Source organism: Eumetopias jubatus, unplaced genomic scaffold, assembly GCF_037043125.1.
Source record: "Eumetopias jubatus isolate StellerSeaLion01/CBP00866 unplaced genomic scaffold, mEumJub1_p1.0 scaffold_4, whole genome shotgun sequence".
In the NCBI taxonomy this organism is placed as follows: Eukaryota; Metazoa; Chordata; class Mammalia; order Carnivora; family Otariidae; genus Eumetopias; species Eumetopias jubatus.
In genome coordinates, this window is record NW_028274810.1 from 15335223 (window position 1) to 15353106 (window position 17884).

General features: G+C 43.9%; 1 protein-coding gene across 3 annotated transcripts in view; it reads left to right on the forward strand.

The window, feature by feature from the left end:
- The first annotated feature begins 3221 nt into the window (after positions 1-3221).
- Positions 3222-17884, forward strand: part of SORT1 (sortilin 1) — a 63592-nt gene continuing 48929 nt past the window's right edge. The window contains exon 1 of one of the 3 annotated variants that reach the window (XM_028101925.2): positions 3222-3665. In XM_028101925.2, the coding sequence (XP_027957726.2) occupies positions 3222-3665 (444 nt within the window). The remainder of the gene's footprint in view (positions 3666-17884) is intronic. The other 2 variants (XM_028101927.2, XM_028101926.2) reach the window with 2 other exon arrangements.

Genomic DNA, 17884 nt, shown 5'->3' on the forward strand with positions numbered 1-17884 from the left:
TGGAAGAAAATTTTGCCTTAGATATACACATAAGGAAAGTAGGGAACCAGAATATATTGTCACCAATGTTCTGGAGACTGTTCTAGTGATTTTAACCCTGTTATTAAATACTACATGATAGGGGTGCCTGGCTGGCCCAAGTCAGTCAAACACACGACTCTTGATCTCAGGGTCATGAGTTCGAGCCCCATACTGGACGTAGAGATTACTTAAAAAATAAATACAACACGATGATCATGAGATTCATTTCTCTCGTGTTCACCTTTTATCAAATCCTGGTAGAAAATGCCACTGAAAAATCCTATCACAACTTCCATTTATTCAAATCTAACAAACTTATTGTGCCAAGTAATGTATTAGGCATTGGGGATAGAGTTGTGAAAATACTGGATACGGTCTGTGCTCCCATGAAGCTTCTACTGGGGAGAACTAGACTGTAACATTCTCTAGGTCATGAACAAAGCATGCTTCTTTAGGGAGAGGTGAGAGTTGTGTCTCTGAAATTTGGGTATTATGTGGGGAAAAATAGATCTTAGCATATCTCCCTTAGCCACAGCTTACACTGTTTTCCCTTCTCGCTGCCTGGGCAGTGTTATTTATACCTTGGACTATACAGCTGGTGAGACAGTAAATTTCGTACCCTCTACATTCTTGAAAGAATAGAATTTCAGCATTCTTAAGAGAAGTTTGGTTTTCTGTAGAATTTTAAAACATTCTACGTTTCTTGTGTCCAATTTAAATAGGATCAGAGGGGCACCTGGGTGGCTCAGTCGGTTGAGCATCCGCCTTTGGCTTGGATCGTGATGTCAGGGTCCTGGGATGGAGCCCTGCATCAGGTTCCCTGCTCAGCAGGGAGTATGCTTCTCCCTCTGCCCCTCCCCCCCCACTTGTGTTCCCTTTCTCACTGTCTCTGTCAAATAAATAAATAAAATCTTTTTTTTTAAGACTTCCTGTTTAAAAAAATAAATAGGATCAGAAATGATCTCACTAGGAAAAGCGATGGTTTTGTGATGTGTAAGCGCTTTCTATTCATCTTTCTGCTATAGAATTTATCTTGGAGAAAGGTACAGTTTTTAGTAATAAGTAACTTATATATTTTAGTCCTGCAAGTGAGGTAAGATCTTATGTGCATTATTTCACAAGGGAGATTTGACAGTGCAACTTTCGTATATAGTGCCTGTGTCAGACGAAAGTAATCTAAGTTTATTCACTCAAAACATTTCCTCAGTGCCATATGCAAAGTACCATGTCCCTATCAGCTGATGCAGTTGATGAAGGAAATATATAGTCTGTAAGCATATGGTTGGTAACAAAAAGCAATATATTCAAAAGTGAAGGTAGGTAAGTGCAACAATTTTACTTGTTTAAAAGTGCATTTAGTAATATCTCCAGGAGATGGCACTGTTGAGTTGTTTTTTCTTTTCAAGACTGTAAGACAATAGACCATTCATCTTTGTGTCACCCAAACAAAGAAAAATTCCTCTATAGCCCCTCTTCTTCCCCTAGCTAATCACATGCTACTGGAACTGACTGTCTTGTGATCTACTCCATAGTTGGCATAGATTAAAAAATAATCTGTATTTTAAAAAAATAATCTGACACATGGTAATGGAAAGGAACAAATTGTACACCAGTTTTCAAGCTTTGTCATTTCAGCAGCTGAGAACTTGAAATACTAGTCTAGTGATTTCACCACCCTGCTCAGATGCCATTCAAAAATATTTTTTCTCTTCTCGGGTCATACCAAGGTTGTTCTGGAAAAAATGTAAATTTGTAAATCTTTTTGTTTGCAAATTACTGTGAGTAGAAGGATTTTAATGTAAACATTGGGTTGGGTGCATTGCACCATTTTGCACTACAATGAATAATATATTCTCATTTGGATTTACCTCCAGTTTATAGCTAAAAGTACTTTTTAATGGCCTTATTTGGGTGTAACGTTTTGCGCACTTAGTATCCATTTGCTACCTTTTCTACTGAACAACTTCTAGCATTCCGAAGGGATGGAGTCAGTAAAGTTAAGATTCAAAACTGGTTTTACTTGGGGCGCCTGGTGGCTCAGTTGGTTGAGCGTCTGCCTTCGGCTCAGGTCATGATCCCGGGGTCCTGGGATTGGGTCCTGAGATCGGGTCCCGCATCGGGTCCCGCATCGGGTCCCGCATCGGGTCCCGCATCGGGCTCCCTGCCCGGCGGGAGGCCTGCTTCTCCCTCTCCCACTCCCCCTGCTTGTGTTCCCTCTCTCTCTGTCAAATAAATAAAATCTTTAAAAAAAAACTTCTGATTTAAAAAAGAAAACAAAACTGGTTTTACCTGCGCTGCATGTTCTAAAAGTTAAGTGTGCAGTTTCTGCAATAAAGGGAACAGCATGGGGGTTTTGTTTTATTGATTAGAGGCAGGGTGCTAATTTAGGGGGCATCATATAGTCAAAACCAAACTTATGCAATGCACTCTCTGCAGGGTTATGGCACTTTGGTAAAGAAAGACATGCACCTACCTATGAAATGATCGTGTCTAAAGTAAGCAGTGGGGAATTCCCTTGCCCCTTTTACCTACCCCTGATTTCTGAGCGAATTTGTAAGTTCGGGGAAACCAATAAGCAATTCTCCCTTTGGCCTAACTCCCTGCAGAAGAGGAAAGTGAGTGAGACCATACGTGGTGGAGTGGAGGATTCTTCAAGCTTGCATGAGTCACGGATGTTCTGATGTCTATCTGCCTCCGTAGGACTAGCCCACACAGTTCGCATTTACCTTTCTGGCAGCGAGGCAGGCTGGTTCATTAGACAATGGGTGCTCCAGTACGCGAGGGTTAAAAACCTGAAGCACCGGTTCATGGCGAGGCCCCCTTTTCCAGCTGAGCGAGCTGAGGGATTCCCTTAGGAGATTTTCCAGGCGCTGCCGCAACCCAAGGAATTTTAGGGGTGTCTGTGGGGGAGGCGGGGTGGGGGGCATAACCCGGTCCCCAACCTGAGGGTGCCAGAGGGAGCAGCGAGGGGTCCGGGCGCCACGAGCAGGGGGCTTCGCGGGAGGTGGGGGAAGCTCCTATGCTAACTCTGGAAGCCGGGACCCGGAGACGTCAGGCGATGGGGGGATGACCTCAGCGGTCTCTGCCACGTTCCAGCCAATCAGTCCCGCATCTTGGCATCCGAATCCAGGACCCCCGAAGCCGGAGGCGACGCGAGCCAATGAGGAGTGGACTGGGGAAGAAGGACAGGCGGCCAGCCTATGGGGGCGGAGAGGCCCGGCTGCGCGTATCCAAGGAGCGCCCGGCTCCGGCTCGGGGGTGTGGCGCGCCGCCGGCGGGGGTGGGCGGGCGCGCCGGGCGGCAGGTGTCGGCGGCGTAGGCATTTGGCGGCGATGGAGCGGCCCCGGGGAGCTGTGGACTGCCTCTCGCGCTGGCCCCACGGCCTCGGCCTCCTCCTCCTCCTCCTCCTCCAGCTGCTGCCGCGGGCGACCCTCGGCCAGGACCGGCTGGACGCGCCGCCGCCGCCCGCTGCGCCGCTGTCGCGCTGGTCCGGCCCCGTCGGGGTGAGCTGGGGGCTGCGCGCGGCCGCGCCCGGGGGCCCGGTTCCCCGCAGCGGCCGTTGGCGCCGCAGCGCGCTCGAGGAGGATCAGGACTGCGGCCGGGTCCGGGACTTCGTCGCCAAGCTGGCCAACAACACGCACCAGGTGAGCGGGCGCCGGGCCCGGGCGCCGCCCGGACTGCGAGGTGCCGCCCCCGGGCCCCCCGGCGGCCGCCTGCCCCGCCCGCGCGGCCCGGCCCTCCTTCTTCGTCCGTGCGCCTCGTGTCTCCGCCGGGGAGACCCGGGCCGCTCGCCGGCCCCGCGCCGCCCGCGCCCCCCCGCCCCGGGCCGCGGCCCCGAAACTGCGGCGGGCGGAGTCCGGCCCGGAGCGGGCCCCGGGACGCCGCGGCCCGCGCGGCTGTGTTTCGTCACAGGGGAGGCCGCCTTAGACTTTCACGGCATTCTTTTCCTTAAGTTGTCAAAATCTCTTGAGGGTCGTTGTTTTGCGTCTGTGTAAATAATCAGGACCCAGTAACGCTATAACCCACTAGGAGCCTGGAAGAATAATTCCCTCTTAAGTGCTTGGAGAAGTTGTGCTGCGCAGAAGCAAAGGTGTGTCCTCGCTGGGTCAGTACTTTCAGGGTGGGTAGGCGGTGTTCAGAAATCCCACAGCAGCTCTTAGGTTACTGTGTGTATTTATTATAATAGGTAAAGGAACAAGCTTGGAAATGGGGTGACGGTATATATGTGATCTCTCTTCCGCCTTCAGTTTGACCTTCGATCCTGGCATTGGACTCGGACCAGGTTGTCTTCATCCCGTTGTAACAAGATTTCTTACAGTTAGGACACACGTTGCAGATATTCTCCTTTGCGCTCGGTTCTAGTCAGAAACTTTAAAAATTGTGGTAGTTCTCTCCCCGGGGGACAAGCCCCTCAACCTTTGCACACTACTGGCCTGACAAAGCCCATTGTTAAGAAGGTCCTGGCTCCTTGCTGCAACATGGGCATCTTCCTCATGTGTTTCCAAGAACTGATGGTTTAATTGCTGCCACCCGTATTTGTACAGTATATTCTCAATGTGACATATTCTCCGTCGCATCCCTTCCTCTTCCAAAAAGTGTTGCACAGAGGGCCAGAGATGAGTGGCTTACTGCACTTGTCCGTGTATGACCAGTTCCCTGTCGGCCAAATCTCAGTCTCGCCTTGAACTAGCTTTCTCCCTCTGCCTGGACTATAACTGATACCTGTGCAGAATTCTCAGACGTGGGGTCAGGGCACAGGCAGTCAGGGAGAGCCCCACTGAAGGCCACGCAGGCAGCAGCCGTGTAAAGGTGGCCAAACCAGTGCTGACGTGTGGGACCACTTGGATGCAGATAGGGTGGAATGCGTCCTGGGACGACTTCCTGTTTACGGAGGAAAACAGAATGGTGTGGACTTCCATCTCCGAGTGGGGAGTTGAGGAAGGCTTTACAGCACTGACTCCGAACTTAACAACAGGACCACTTCCTTCCTGGAGTCAGCTGGACATGGCATTCTTACCCGGTATTTTAGACTCTTCTCTTGCTGGTTGACCTACCTTAGGACGTGCTGCTACTGCTGGATTTATTCCCTGATTGGTTTGACTTGATACGTCTTTTGTAAACTATTGATTTCTAAAGCTAGAGGTTGAAAAAACTGGCTCAGGGGATACTTAGGCCAGATAGACTCAAGAGCAGACCTGAAACCTTGTTCTTTGAAGCTTCCCTCTATTTCTCTCATTTTATTTCGCTACTGTTTCCAGTGAATTTTTTTTTTTTTTTGGCGTTTTTCCCTCAGTCTTCTTTCGGTGACCTAATTTTAAGTAGCTCTTTTTGCACTTGTTAATCACCCATGGTCTCTTTTCCAGACATCACTCCCGGTTTATAACATGTAAATATGATGAAAGTGAAGCCGGTTAATAATCTTCACCTTAGAAATGGTTGAGTAAAGCAGTTCTTAGAGGTCCATGTCCTTAACCCGGAATTGTTATGTAGTAGTCTGTTTTGCTTTTCAGTTCTTTATTTTTAGAAGTCCTGATAAATCATCCTGAACTCTATGGAAGAAATCTAGTATTTAGGGACCCTTTATAAACAGTGTGAAATAAAAGTATCAGCATGGGAAAACAATTTTTTATCAGGGATATTGTATGCTTTTGTACAGCTGGGGAAGTGCCATTTAGAGTAGTTTCTCATAAGATGACAGGATTCAATTCCTGAGGAAAAACCAGAGGTTCTTGGTTCTCCTCTTATTTGTTAAAACTTGCTGTTCATGTTAAGCCACATGAATTCATATAGTCAGTGTATGAGAGTACCGTCCAGATATCCAAGATGGGCTGGGTACTGGGGGTGCCAAGATAAAAGATAATTCAGACTGGACAACGAAAAGCCTCCGAAAGTTTTAGCAAATTTCCTAGACCTATGGCTTGTTTGGCTTGTGAGAATATTTTGGCCTTTCATCTTCTTTAAAAAGCAAGGTAAAACTAAAGATGATAGCACGTTTATATTCTTCTGGTTTTAGGAGACCTGTACTCTAAATGGCTTCTTCCCTCATGAAGTCCGGCAAGTGTGTATGTGTATTTATAAATTCCCTTTTCTCAGACTCAAGAAATAACCTTCTTTTTGCCTTTAACCCAAAACTGTTTCCATGCCACACTTTTAACTGATTCTTTCCTTTGAGAGCTGGGAGTGTTCATGACATGTATAACCTTTGCACATGAGAGAAATTGAGCAAGCACAGAAGATTTTATTAATGTTGGTTTCTAAGTTGGATTGCTTCAAAACATTCCTCCTATAAGTACCCCTTTGAGGTTAGGCATGAAAACTGTCTTAAACAGATGAAATGCTTTGGCCATAGTTACGGTGGTTGCTGACATAATTTCCTTACTTCTCATTCCTGTGTTCAGACCATTTGATAATTTCCTTAAAATTTTCAAAACTTACGATTAAAAGCCAGAAATTGTTGCTCATTCTCTGTCCTCCCTCTGCTCCTGTCATTAACTACTTCTTTACACAGAACTTCCCAACTTGTGCCCCAACATCAAAGCATCTGGTTTCTTAAATAAACAGGCCCTGTAGAGAGACTGTTGTATGGCATGTCGGCTCTGAGAAGAATGTGCGTGTTTGTTTGCTGGTGCTGGCAGGGCTGAGTCCACGCTGACAGGACTGAATGTGCCTGTTGGAAGTTCAGGGAGCTGCCGCTTCTAGCCTGTTGTGGATCATTGTCATACCCGGAAATCTGAAGGTCAGTGCCTTTAGCTGCCCCGGAACTTTCTAACTGCCTCGTGTATTCCAACATGCAGTCTCTCTCCATACTACCTTCCCCAGCACTTCCATCCTCACCCTCGAGTTAATGTTCTCTTGAGCCCTGGTCCACCCATTTGTTATACACAGGGGTCAAAGAATAGGAATTCTGTAGGATTTCCTTCTTGGTCCTGGTTGAGCAGAATGAGCAGAATCCCCATGAGGATCCTACTCCCATGCAGTGTACTAATCAGACCTTTAACCCCTGAGGGCTGTTAAAATGACTTCTGCGTTGCGGATTTCAGTTACGAGTATCAGCAGATTTGATGAAGTATATTTATCTGGGGAAAGGTTAGTCTTCATCTGTGGTTTGGTTGGGGTGAGGGTAGAGAGCTATCTAGGCAGGACAAATGGCTCAGAGGGAATGCAGGGTAACAATTAGGGAAGTTCTCTGCTGACTCAGATATTTGGCTCTGTGCATAGTGATTTTTAATTAGAAATCTGAGTCTCCTGTTTGTGGAAATAATTGGAAGAAGGCCTATGTTCTGGCCAATTTCTAATGGTTATTTTCTTTCTGAAATGCTAATAGTAATAGGCTCTCCATCCTGCTGTTTTGATCTGATCTTTCATGTCAGGTTCACAGAGGCTCTTAGCAGCTTCTCCTGCACTTTGCCGATTTCCAATCAGCTCTTGCCAACAAGCATTGGATCCTCAGTGGGTGACTACAGAGACTGTGCTTCCCAACTTTGTCCTAGTTGGCCTGTTATCCTTGTAGGATCCTCACAGGAAGGGCAGTGCTTAACACTGAGTGGTAATAGTCGGAGCAGGAGTGATGTCTGCTCTTCTCCCTCCCTTTCTATCCAATCCTACCCCTCAAGTTCCATCTTTTTTTTAAAAAAAAAGATTTATTTATTTATTTTAGAGAGAGAAAGAGAGCATGAGCAGGAGGAGCAGAGGGAGAGGGGGAGAAAATCCCAAGCAGACTCCACGCTGAGTGCAGAGCCCAATCTGGGGCTCGATCTCACGACTGTGAGATCACAACCTGACCCGAAACCAAGAGTTGGACACTCAACCGACTTTGCCACCCAGGCGCCCTTCAAGTTCTGTCCTTACAGAAAGTGAACTGTGTTTTGAGACTGGAGAAATGATGCTCAGATGTTTTATATGGTTAGAAGCTAATATTACGGCAGGTAAAACTATCAAACTTGACATGTAATTAAAAATACAGCTTTTCTTGCAAAAGGCACTGTGACAGTTGCTCTAAAAATATTATGAAATACATATTGCATTTGTAAATCTCCAAAATTTTTCAATTACCTTCCCATCCCTTTGTAACTAGTGTTTCTTTGGCATCTTTTATTCTTTTTAAAAATTTGGTGAAAATTTGTTCTTCCCTTCGTCTGAGTGGCCTCACCGATCTGTGTGTAGGTGGGTTTGAGGAGTAATGGGGCTTGAGGAACATGCTGGTCAATTTCAAGCTGTTCTAGACAGGTTTTTTTATTGTTCTAATAGTGACTATAGTCAAAGTTGGGTTAGTAATATGTGGCTTTGAGCTAGCTGGGTTGAATGAATCTTCATGACAGACAGTTCATACCCATAGAGGTTGTTAGGTGAATGCCGGACATGTGGAGGTTTTTTCTGTTGTTGTTGTTGTTGTTGTTTAAAGATTGAGGCTATTTTCCCCACTCTACCCTGAATCCTAGTCTCAGGAAACCACAGCAAAAACAGAATCTTCCATTCGGAGCCTGTGGTGTTTTGCTGAGAAAGTTTTCTGTGAATGCAATTTATTTTCTGTTTTACATTTTGGTATCTAGCTCTCCATTCCTCATCTACAACATGAGAAATTTTGGATTAGATTTAAAATGTCTAAAAAATTCTGATTCATATGGAAGACGGGGAGGCCAGGGGTTGTGATCACAAATGTTGGTTGATTCCAAATTTAGAAGCAAATTGCAGCTGTTCTGCTTCCTAGTTGAACTTGAACATAGCCCGGATTTCACATCTGGGGGTAATTTGTTACCACCTCCAGAGCTTGCTTAACTGAAATACGAATGTTCTTCAAGATAGCAGGAGTATTTTTTTTCATATAATTATGAAAGACATTTGACTCGTTTTTGGGCGGGGGGTAATACTTTATCATTCTTTGTTGTCTGAAAAATCTAATGCTAAGCAAAACTACTAGCTTGGATAGTCCAAAAGCAAACCCAGTAAACATATAACAGTAAATTTGTTTTTTTTCCTTCCCTACAGTAGTTTGCCAAAACTGGGACTTTTTTTGTTGTTGTTCTGGCTGCTTTTGTTTTTGAAAATAGATGGTCAGCTTACCATAAATGTACTCAGCCCTGTGCTAGTTAGAAACATATGAATGATTAATAGACTTGATTTTTTTTTCATCAGAAGAAAATGTATGTTTTGTTTGTTTTATTTTTCCTTCTAGGGCTTGAATACTATCTCATATTTGCTTTTGTTAAGACTTTTGTTCTTTTCTTCCTGTGTGTTCTAAGAAACTAAGTTCTGATATGGTACTTAAGCCAGTTTGCAAGTCTGGTTCAACAGTAAGATCACCCTGAAGGACTAAGAGAATTGAACTGGGAAGGAAAATTTTGATTATACTTCCCAGACACGATAGTTCAAATCAGATGTCTATTTGGTACCTATTATTTGTCGTAGGGATTCAAATGTTGTATACAAAATTCAAAAGAGAGATTACCCAGATTTGAGTCCTGGCTCTGCTGGTTTATAGCTGTGTGATCATGGACAATCACTTAACTTCTCTGACCATTATTGTAGTTTTTTAAATTAGAGAAGCAGCTTTAGGATTATTTGGAGGGTGAAATAAAAAGTTTTATCAAAATGTTTTGTGTCAATGTCATTCATTTAAGCACTTACTAAACTACATATAGTGGAGTCCAGGCCTTTGGACATCCAAGGCAAACATTAAAGATATCCTCATTGGTGCTGCTTTAAGGATTAAGTGTTCAGAGATGGCTCGATGAAAGTTTGGAAGAATTTTTGAAGAAGGCGTGCCCACTACAGTGCGGTGGTCTGGGAAGGCTTCCTGGATGAAGAGAGAATCAAGGTATGGAGATAATTCTTAAGGAGATCTGTAAAGGCATGATGGTAGGGAAATCCAGGACGTGCTCAGGGAATGGTCAATGGAAAGTTTCTGTGGGGTAGAAGTAGCTGATGAGGCGTATGTCTAAGGTTTCCAGGAAAACATGTAGAGACGTCAAAAAAGGTAGGTCTTGGGCAGGGGCAGGAGGAGGAAAGAGAGGGGAGGTCTGGGCAGGGAGTTGTGCATTGAGACTTCCTGGGGAACATCTTTTAACGGGTAGTGTTAGACACGAGGCTAGAGCTGGAGAAACCAAAGGTGGAAATGGGGAGCCAAGAAGAGTTGACCATTTAGAGGTTGACCATTGCTGCAGTCTTGAAGAATACGTCCAACAGGAGAGCAGAATAGAGGGCAGGGCAGACCACCTTTTATACTTGAAGTGCTAAAGGTTCTAAGGAACACTCTTGGACTCCTGGACCTTATTGGAGGAGAATGTGAGCCAAGGTGTTAGAAACCCAGGCGCTGTAAGATGGTGAAGCCAATGAACAGATTTCTCTTTTCTTAATATTTGTGAACAGGAGGAGGTTGAATTCTTGCTGATAATGTGCTTAACGGTTTGAATCATAGATTGTTAGGCTGATTAGCTGGTCAGAGCTCTTACTTTTACTGATGAGGCTAAATGACTTTGTGTGTGGGCCAAGAACTGAGAGTAGAACACAGATGTCCCAACATGGTGCAACGTTTGGAAGTGTTTCATAGAGATGTTTTTGGTTTTATTTTTTTTTAAGATTTTTATTTGAGAAAGAGAGAGAGTGAGAACATAAGTAAGGGGGAGCAGCAGAGGGAGAGGGAGAAGCACTGTCTGCTGAGCAGCGAGCCCGTTGTGGGGCTCTATCCCAGGACCCCAGGATCATGACCTGAGCTGAAGGCAGATGCTTAACTGACTGAGCCACCCAGGCGGCCCTCATAGAGATGTTTTAAATCAATGCATTTGCTTTAGGGATAAGGCAAGGTTACAGGCCCCAGTTGTAAGTCCTAGAGTTGTGAATTCTCTGCTCTGTACAGTCATTGAACCTTCAGCAGAGCTCTGTTAGCCTTTTTTAGCCTCAGTTTCCCATCATATAAAATGGAGCACTATCAGAGGCTTTGAAGAGAAAATGTTTTGAAAACCTTGGAGTATCATATGTGTGATTTATGTCATTTTTTAATAAGCCTGTTGATCTAGCTAATGACTCCACAGGGCCCAATTATCAGCCAAATGATCCTGATAAATACCAACTCCAGAGGAACACGTGCATAAAAGGAGATACATGAGATGAGGTGGTTTTATCACTTGGCAGGGTTGGGTGACAGGCTTGGGTGGGGGTGGCAAGAAGGGGGGTGAGTCAAGATTGGCAAAAATGTGAGAAGCGTATGTGTTCTTTTTTTTTTTAACCTTCATGATTACATCAAAATTTTAACTTGTTAATATGATTGACAGTTCTTTGAGGCACTGGTTAAGAGGGAACGTGATCTTAGGTCAGACCTGGCTGGATTCAAACTTGAGTGGTGACCATGGATAGATTAATTTCAGTGAGTCTTGGTTTTTCCATCTATAAAATGGGTGTCCTAATATCTATGTGTTAGATCATTGTGAAGATTAAATGAGATGTGGGATTTAGTGTGTATTCATCCTCTATTATATCTTACAATGATTATTTCTCCAAAGCTTCTGATGCATTACCCATTAGATGCTCAAATATTTGTTTATGCACTTGAATTTTTTTTTCCTGGCTGTCATGTTCCTAGAGAATCATCATGGGTACTCATAGAAACCAAATCTGGATTGAGAAATATGTACTACTTATGTCCTTGGACTTGGGATTTTAAGAACAAGGGTATAAGGTGAGAGAGAGATTATCTCACCCTAGTCTTTCCTGAAGCTGTGGGAGATGAAGGAGAAATAATAATCCCACTGTCATCAGATCCCCGGTCATTTGGTTCTGGTAGTTTCAAGTTCTATAGTATAGTTGTTTACTTATGGTTTTAAAGAATTTACTGTTATAAAAAAAATAAGACTGCTTCTCATTTAATCACTACTTCTGCTTCATTAAGTTCTAGTTTATTGGAGTCAGTGACTGTGGTTTTAAGTTGACAGCTCTGAAATGGCCCCTTGCCGGCTTCGCCCTCGATTGTTAACTGAGCCGCGGCTGTTAGCTTTGCCCAGTACCCACCTCTGTGAAGTTTGGAGAAATAGTAACGAGATGTGATGGATACTTCTCAGGAACTTTGCTTGGAAGCACAGCAGACCAGAATGTTGGGGACTTATTTTTCCTTATGTGCATCTCTCTTTAGGCTAACATTTCACCACTCCCCGGCCTGTGCTGACCCTCTCTTCCAGTTAGTGTGACTTTTCCACCAGGCCCTTGAGCCCGTCATGTGCTCTGTGCGTCTCCATCCTTGTTCACATGGCTTTCCTCCTGTCTGAATGCCCTTCTAGATCTAGTGGCTTTCTTCTTTACTCCCCTGCTGTGGAGGCTAGCATTTAACTATAGTATTCCATCTCATGTTCACTTTCATTCATTCAATGTTTATTCCCCAGATTACAGTCTTAAAGGTAGGGGCCATGCTCGTGCTTTGCCTTCACCATTTCTGCCTCACATGGTGCTAGGGAAAGAGCAGTCATTCAGTGTGTGGTCTGGAATCAGACAGAGAGGGGTTTGCATCTTTGCCCCGCCACCTACCAGCTGTGTGGCTCCAGGCAAATTACTGAACCTCTTCGAGCCTGCTTCTTCACCTCTAAGGGAGTAGTGGTATATTATATCGTAGGTGTTCCGTACAAGTTCACTACCATCGTTGTTGTCCTTTACTTCAACGATTGCTGATTGCACACCTTCTAGATGTTGGGCATTGTATTGGATCTCAAGTCCTGGGAACTGATGGTGGGACACAGCAGACGAGACCCCTGTTTTTACGAACCAGCAGAAAACATGAATGTTAAACAAATATGTAACTGTACATATGGTAAGTACCCAGAAGAACAAAAGTAACGGCAGGAGAGTAATTGACAGAGGTCCTTTTAGTCTGGGGGCATTAGGAAGGACTGAGTCACTGAGAAATTATTTAAACTGAGACTTGAAGATGAATAGAATTTGGTCAGTAGGAGTATCACAGGGAGAACCAAATGTTCGAAGGCCTGGGGCTGGAAAGAGCTTGGTGTGCCCAAGGATCTGGAAGCAGGCGGGGGTGGCAGTGAAGGTTTCGTCCCCACCCGCAGTGGCTCAGTGGCTGGCGACAGGGGCCTACCACTTATCACTTCTTCCTACGACGTGGGACTAAGATGTAAAAAGTAAATGCTAACTGTTTTGAAATTTAGCTCATTTATTGGGCATAATGAGAATTGAGATATCCCATGAAAGTGAATTTTTCCAAAACTAAGCCCACCCTTTTAAGTGCCAAAGGTTTTTTTGTTTTTGTTTTTGTTTAATGGGAATCTTTCTAAACTATTTCTCTGCCTTCTTAGTCAACACTATGACCCTGGATCATTTAAGAAGAGATTAAACTATGCTATGCCACTGCTCACATTATTTTAATGCAGTGTGGCATTCATGCCCTCAAGGTCTGTTGAGATATGTGGGGCCATTTTCTCCCCTTTCTTTGAACAGCCCATTGTCCACTTGTTGAAGCTTACTTTTTTGTTCTGCAGAAATGATAATCCCCTTGCAAAATCCTGTTCTTTTTGCTGCTGACCCTGTCTTGAGACACACTATCCCCTAAATTTTATTTGCTTCTTCTGTGAACTAAGAAAATGGATTACTAATTGTAGGTAATTCTGACAAGTTTAGCAAATTGATAGAGTGATGGTCTGCAGGTTTATCTTAGAGGTCAAATGCATAGATTTCTACTGCACAGATCCTGGCATCAGAGGTCTCCCTTGCTTCCTTCCAGTGAGTGTTCAGGTCATTGGGGTTTCTATCTAACGCAGGTTGCTGTTGCTCTCCCCTTTCAACACTAAAGTATTGTGGAGCCCGGAAGCTGAGTTGGTTTTTGTTTGTTTTGAACAAAGAGCAGTGGAAAAGCAAACGGAGTGGTTAAATTATTGATGAGTCATAGAATTTTAAAGCTTATAAGGACTAGAGGTGTTGGCACTCCAGCCCCCTCACCTTGGTGGTGAAGTTAGGTTGCACTGCTCAAGTTCACACAGCTTTCGGCAGAGCTGGAAATAAAATTCATATTGACTGTTAGCCCAGTGCTCTTCTCTGTATCGTCTTGCCTTGCAGAAATCTCTGAATAATTGAGTAAGTATGAAAACTTGTGTAATGTTTTGTGTTTAGCGTTTTCATTTCTAAGAATAGTCTCCATGAGAACTGGAACATTTGTGATCTTATTTTTAGCTCATGTTTTATGATCTCAGCAGCGCCTTATTTAACAGAACTGAATTCTGTGAAGATTTCCTTCCTGCCTGCAAGAGCATCACCCCGGCTGTGTCCCAGACCTCTTCTGCACCGCACTGTGTCCTGTCTGTCCCTAGTTGAGGTTTGGAAGCCTGAATCTTAAATTTCCAGCTTCTGTGGGATCACCAGGGCCTTGCCTTTGTATGTTATTTCATTTGATACCTATTATTCCACTGAGCGAAGGAGCATAATTCAGTTTTACTTCTGAGGAAGTGGATTCCCAAGAGAGAAAATAATTTGAGCCTGTTTTTCCAACCAGTGAGTTACTGGACTGGGCTTTCACACCCACTTTTGTAGTTGTATTTTCACTCTGACAGGCTGTCGTCTCTAGATTAAAGGTCTAGCATGCTTAGACTTCATTTTTAGACTTCTGTAGGAAGTGTGTTTTGGGGTATAAATGCTCCATGAGCACAGAACAGAGACTCTCACTACTGTTTCCCCAGGGCTCCAAATAGGGCATGGCGCAGGGTAGACACACAGAGGTACTTGTCCAAAGAAGGAATGTGTGTGAAGGATGCCATCATGGGATTCATTCCCTTGTTTACTAGCCAGAGAAGTGGCTCCTGATGGCAGAATGGTCGGGTCATCTACGAGTGGCTTTTTACCTGGGGTCAACCCTGTGAAACTGACCCACATTTGGTTCATACCTGATCAGGGATGTAACTAAGACAGGCAGAAGTTTCTCATTACCAAGTTTTCTTTCTAAGCTACAGTGACTTGCACGACCAACTTTAAGTTCTCTGAGCTATAGCAACCGTAATTTAATTAGGCTTCTGGTTTAATTAGATAACAAAGGATAACAAAGTTATCCCCATGAAGCATGTTGTGTTTTGTGGCCTTTCTCTTTTTCCAGACGGAGCTAGCGATTGGCTACAGGACCACAGAAATGGACATTTGTGTTCATTCATGGTCTCTAAAATGTGTGGACCTCAGACTTTAATATGGTAGGCAATAAATGCATGGATAAATCTTATCATCAGCTGTCAAGGTGGATGTGTTTCAGAGAAGGTAGTACAAGCTGTCCCCTAATTTCTACCATAATGAGTCCCTGAAAACCAATTTGGTTATAAATGCCAGCCAACGATTCCCTGCTGCCCAGAGCTTCCCTACTGGGGGCAACAAATGGCTGTCAGTGCCATCTGGGACATTAGAAATCACTGTTCAACAGGTGATGAACGGAAGACTATGAGTGTGTCAGTGAATAATGACGTTGGGATGTGGTATGAGGAAGTCTACCTTAAATCGAGACCACCTATTTTAGTGTGGCTGGGAGGAGCGGGGCTCTCTGACCTGTCCTGGAACCTTCTGTTGCATCCCGTTAGCCGGTGTAATAGAAGAATAAACTTGACATGGTCTATGTATACTTTTTATACCACTCTTTTATATATCCCTTTTTCAAAATAAAAATAACTAATATAGTTTTTATTTTTATTTTTTTAAAGATTTTGTTTATTTATTTGACAGAGAGAGAGAGACAGCGAGAGAGGGAACACAAGCAGGGGGAGTGGGAGAGGGAGAAGCAGGCTCCCTGTGAGCAGGGAGCCCGATGTGGGACTCGATCCCAGGACCCTGGGATCATGACCTCAGCCAAAGGCAGATGCCCAACTGACTGAGCCACCCAGGCGCCCCTATAGTTTTATTTTTAAACATGATTCCTGATAGTCGGAGGTGGGGTGGGGAGTAATTCAGGCAGTCCAGAAAAACTGTAAAGAAGAGAAAGTATCCCCAGAAATTCTACCATTTAGAGACAGTTGCTATTGATTTTCTGAAGGACCTCCCTTCAGGTAACTTTTAACCATAAGGACCCACACACTGCTTGCTTCGGCAGCACATATACGTAAGGACCCACACAGGATTTTACACACTCTTCTGTCACTTGCTTTTTAGGCAGTACGTTGGGAATATCCTCCAGTGTCAGTGAATACCAGAAACATTTTCAGCAGCACCCACTATGTTTCATTGCACATTGTAGCATATTTAACAAAGCTTTAACCTTCACCTAGAATATACAGAGAGAACGATATCTTATGTATCTTATGGCTTTGTTACATGGATTAAATGATAATGTGTTAAGACGCCTTCACACAGTGGACGGCCTACAGGGAGTGCTCAGTAGTTATTAGCTGCAATAGACATCCAGGTACGAACATCCTTTGTCAAGACGTGTCATTATCCCCCTGCGACGAATTCTTAAGGGTGGGGGTAGGATTGCTGGGTCACATGATGTGGACATTTTCAGTTCTGACTCACATCACTGAGCAGCTCTGCAGGAAAGTGGTAGCACGTGATACGCTCCGTCCCACAGTGCACCCAGGTGCCTGGTCTCCGTGTCCTCCCTGGGTACGCTCTGTCAGGCTCTTCTGGAAGGTGGAAATGTCATTGCATTATTTTTCTTTGATTTTCTTTGGATTACTAGTGAAATTGAATAGCTTTTCACATGTTATTAGCCATTTCCTTATCCTTTGTGAATTGCCTGTTTGTGTCTTTTGCCTACTTTCTTTGGAGGTCTTTGTCTTTTTCTTATTGACTTGACAACTCTTTTCTATAATGACCCTTTGTCTTGTTTCAAATAATTTTTCCATTTTTTTCAACTTGCTATTTTGTGTTTTGCCATTAAAAAATTTTTTTATGTAGTCCAAGTAATTCCTGTAGTATGTTATGTGTTTCAGTTTTTGCATCATTTTTTGAAATGGTCTTCTCATTTTAAGATTATAAAAATAGTCACTCATACTTCTAGGATTTTCAAGATTTGAATTTTTATATTTAAATCTTTGCTGTAGGTGGAATTTATTTGGGAGTGGGGGTAAGAAGGGTTTTAGGGATCCAGCTTATTTTTTCCAGAGAGAGAGTTTTTCCAACCCTTTGACCACTAACTTGAAATGCTAGCTTGATCATACACTAAAAGAAACCTTGCCCAGTCTTGGAATTCGTTTTGTTCCAATGATCTGTCTTGTCTATTCCTGTGCCAGTAACTGTGCTAGGAGATTAATAAATCTCTCTCTAGGAGTGGCAAGTTTCATGCTCATCTGCTCCTGATTGAATCAAGCTGACATTTTTACATAGCTCGTCTTAAATGCTTGGTTTCTGAGCTTCCTACCATAGGGTATGATTCAGTAATTGGAATTACTGTATTTATTCGGTGGCCCCTCTGGATACTGGCTTTTGGATTGTTCATCATATAAACAGTATATTTACATGGTTTCCCTTAATTTTGACCTGCTTCTGCATTGTACATTTGGCTGACATTTAGCAATATGAAGTGGCCAGATCATGTTCTCTTTGTGCTAAATAATCTACCTCTTAGGCATACTGCATTGGAGCAACACGGCTGTTGTTTTCCAGAAGTAAAACGGGTTTCAGCTCTCCCCACCTTCTCCATTTCAATTGTCGTGTATACAGCTAGCATAAAGCATCGTTTTTGCAACACTGCTTGAGGTAGACATTCACTGTACCTTCTGTTGGCCGGACTCCTTGACTCCTACATATCTACATGTTTTTACATGTTCAGTATGTTAATATTGTGGGCCATTCATTGGTAGTATTGTGCTGAAGGTTTGGGGTTTTCTCCTTTTTAAAAGGGATTATTCTGCCTTTCAGGTCTTCCTAGCCACACAGCCTTGTCCTCTGCTCATATTTCTCTTAT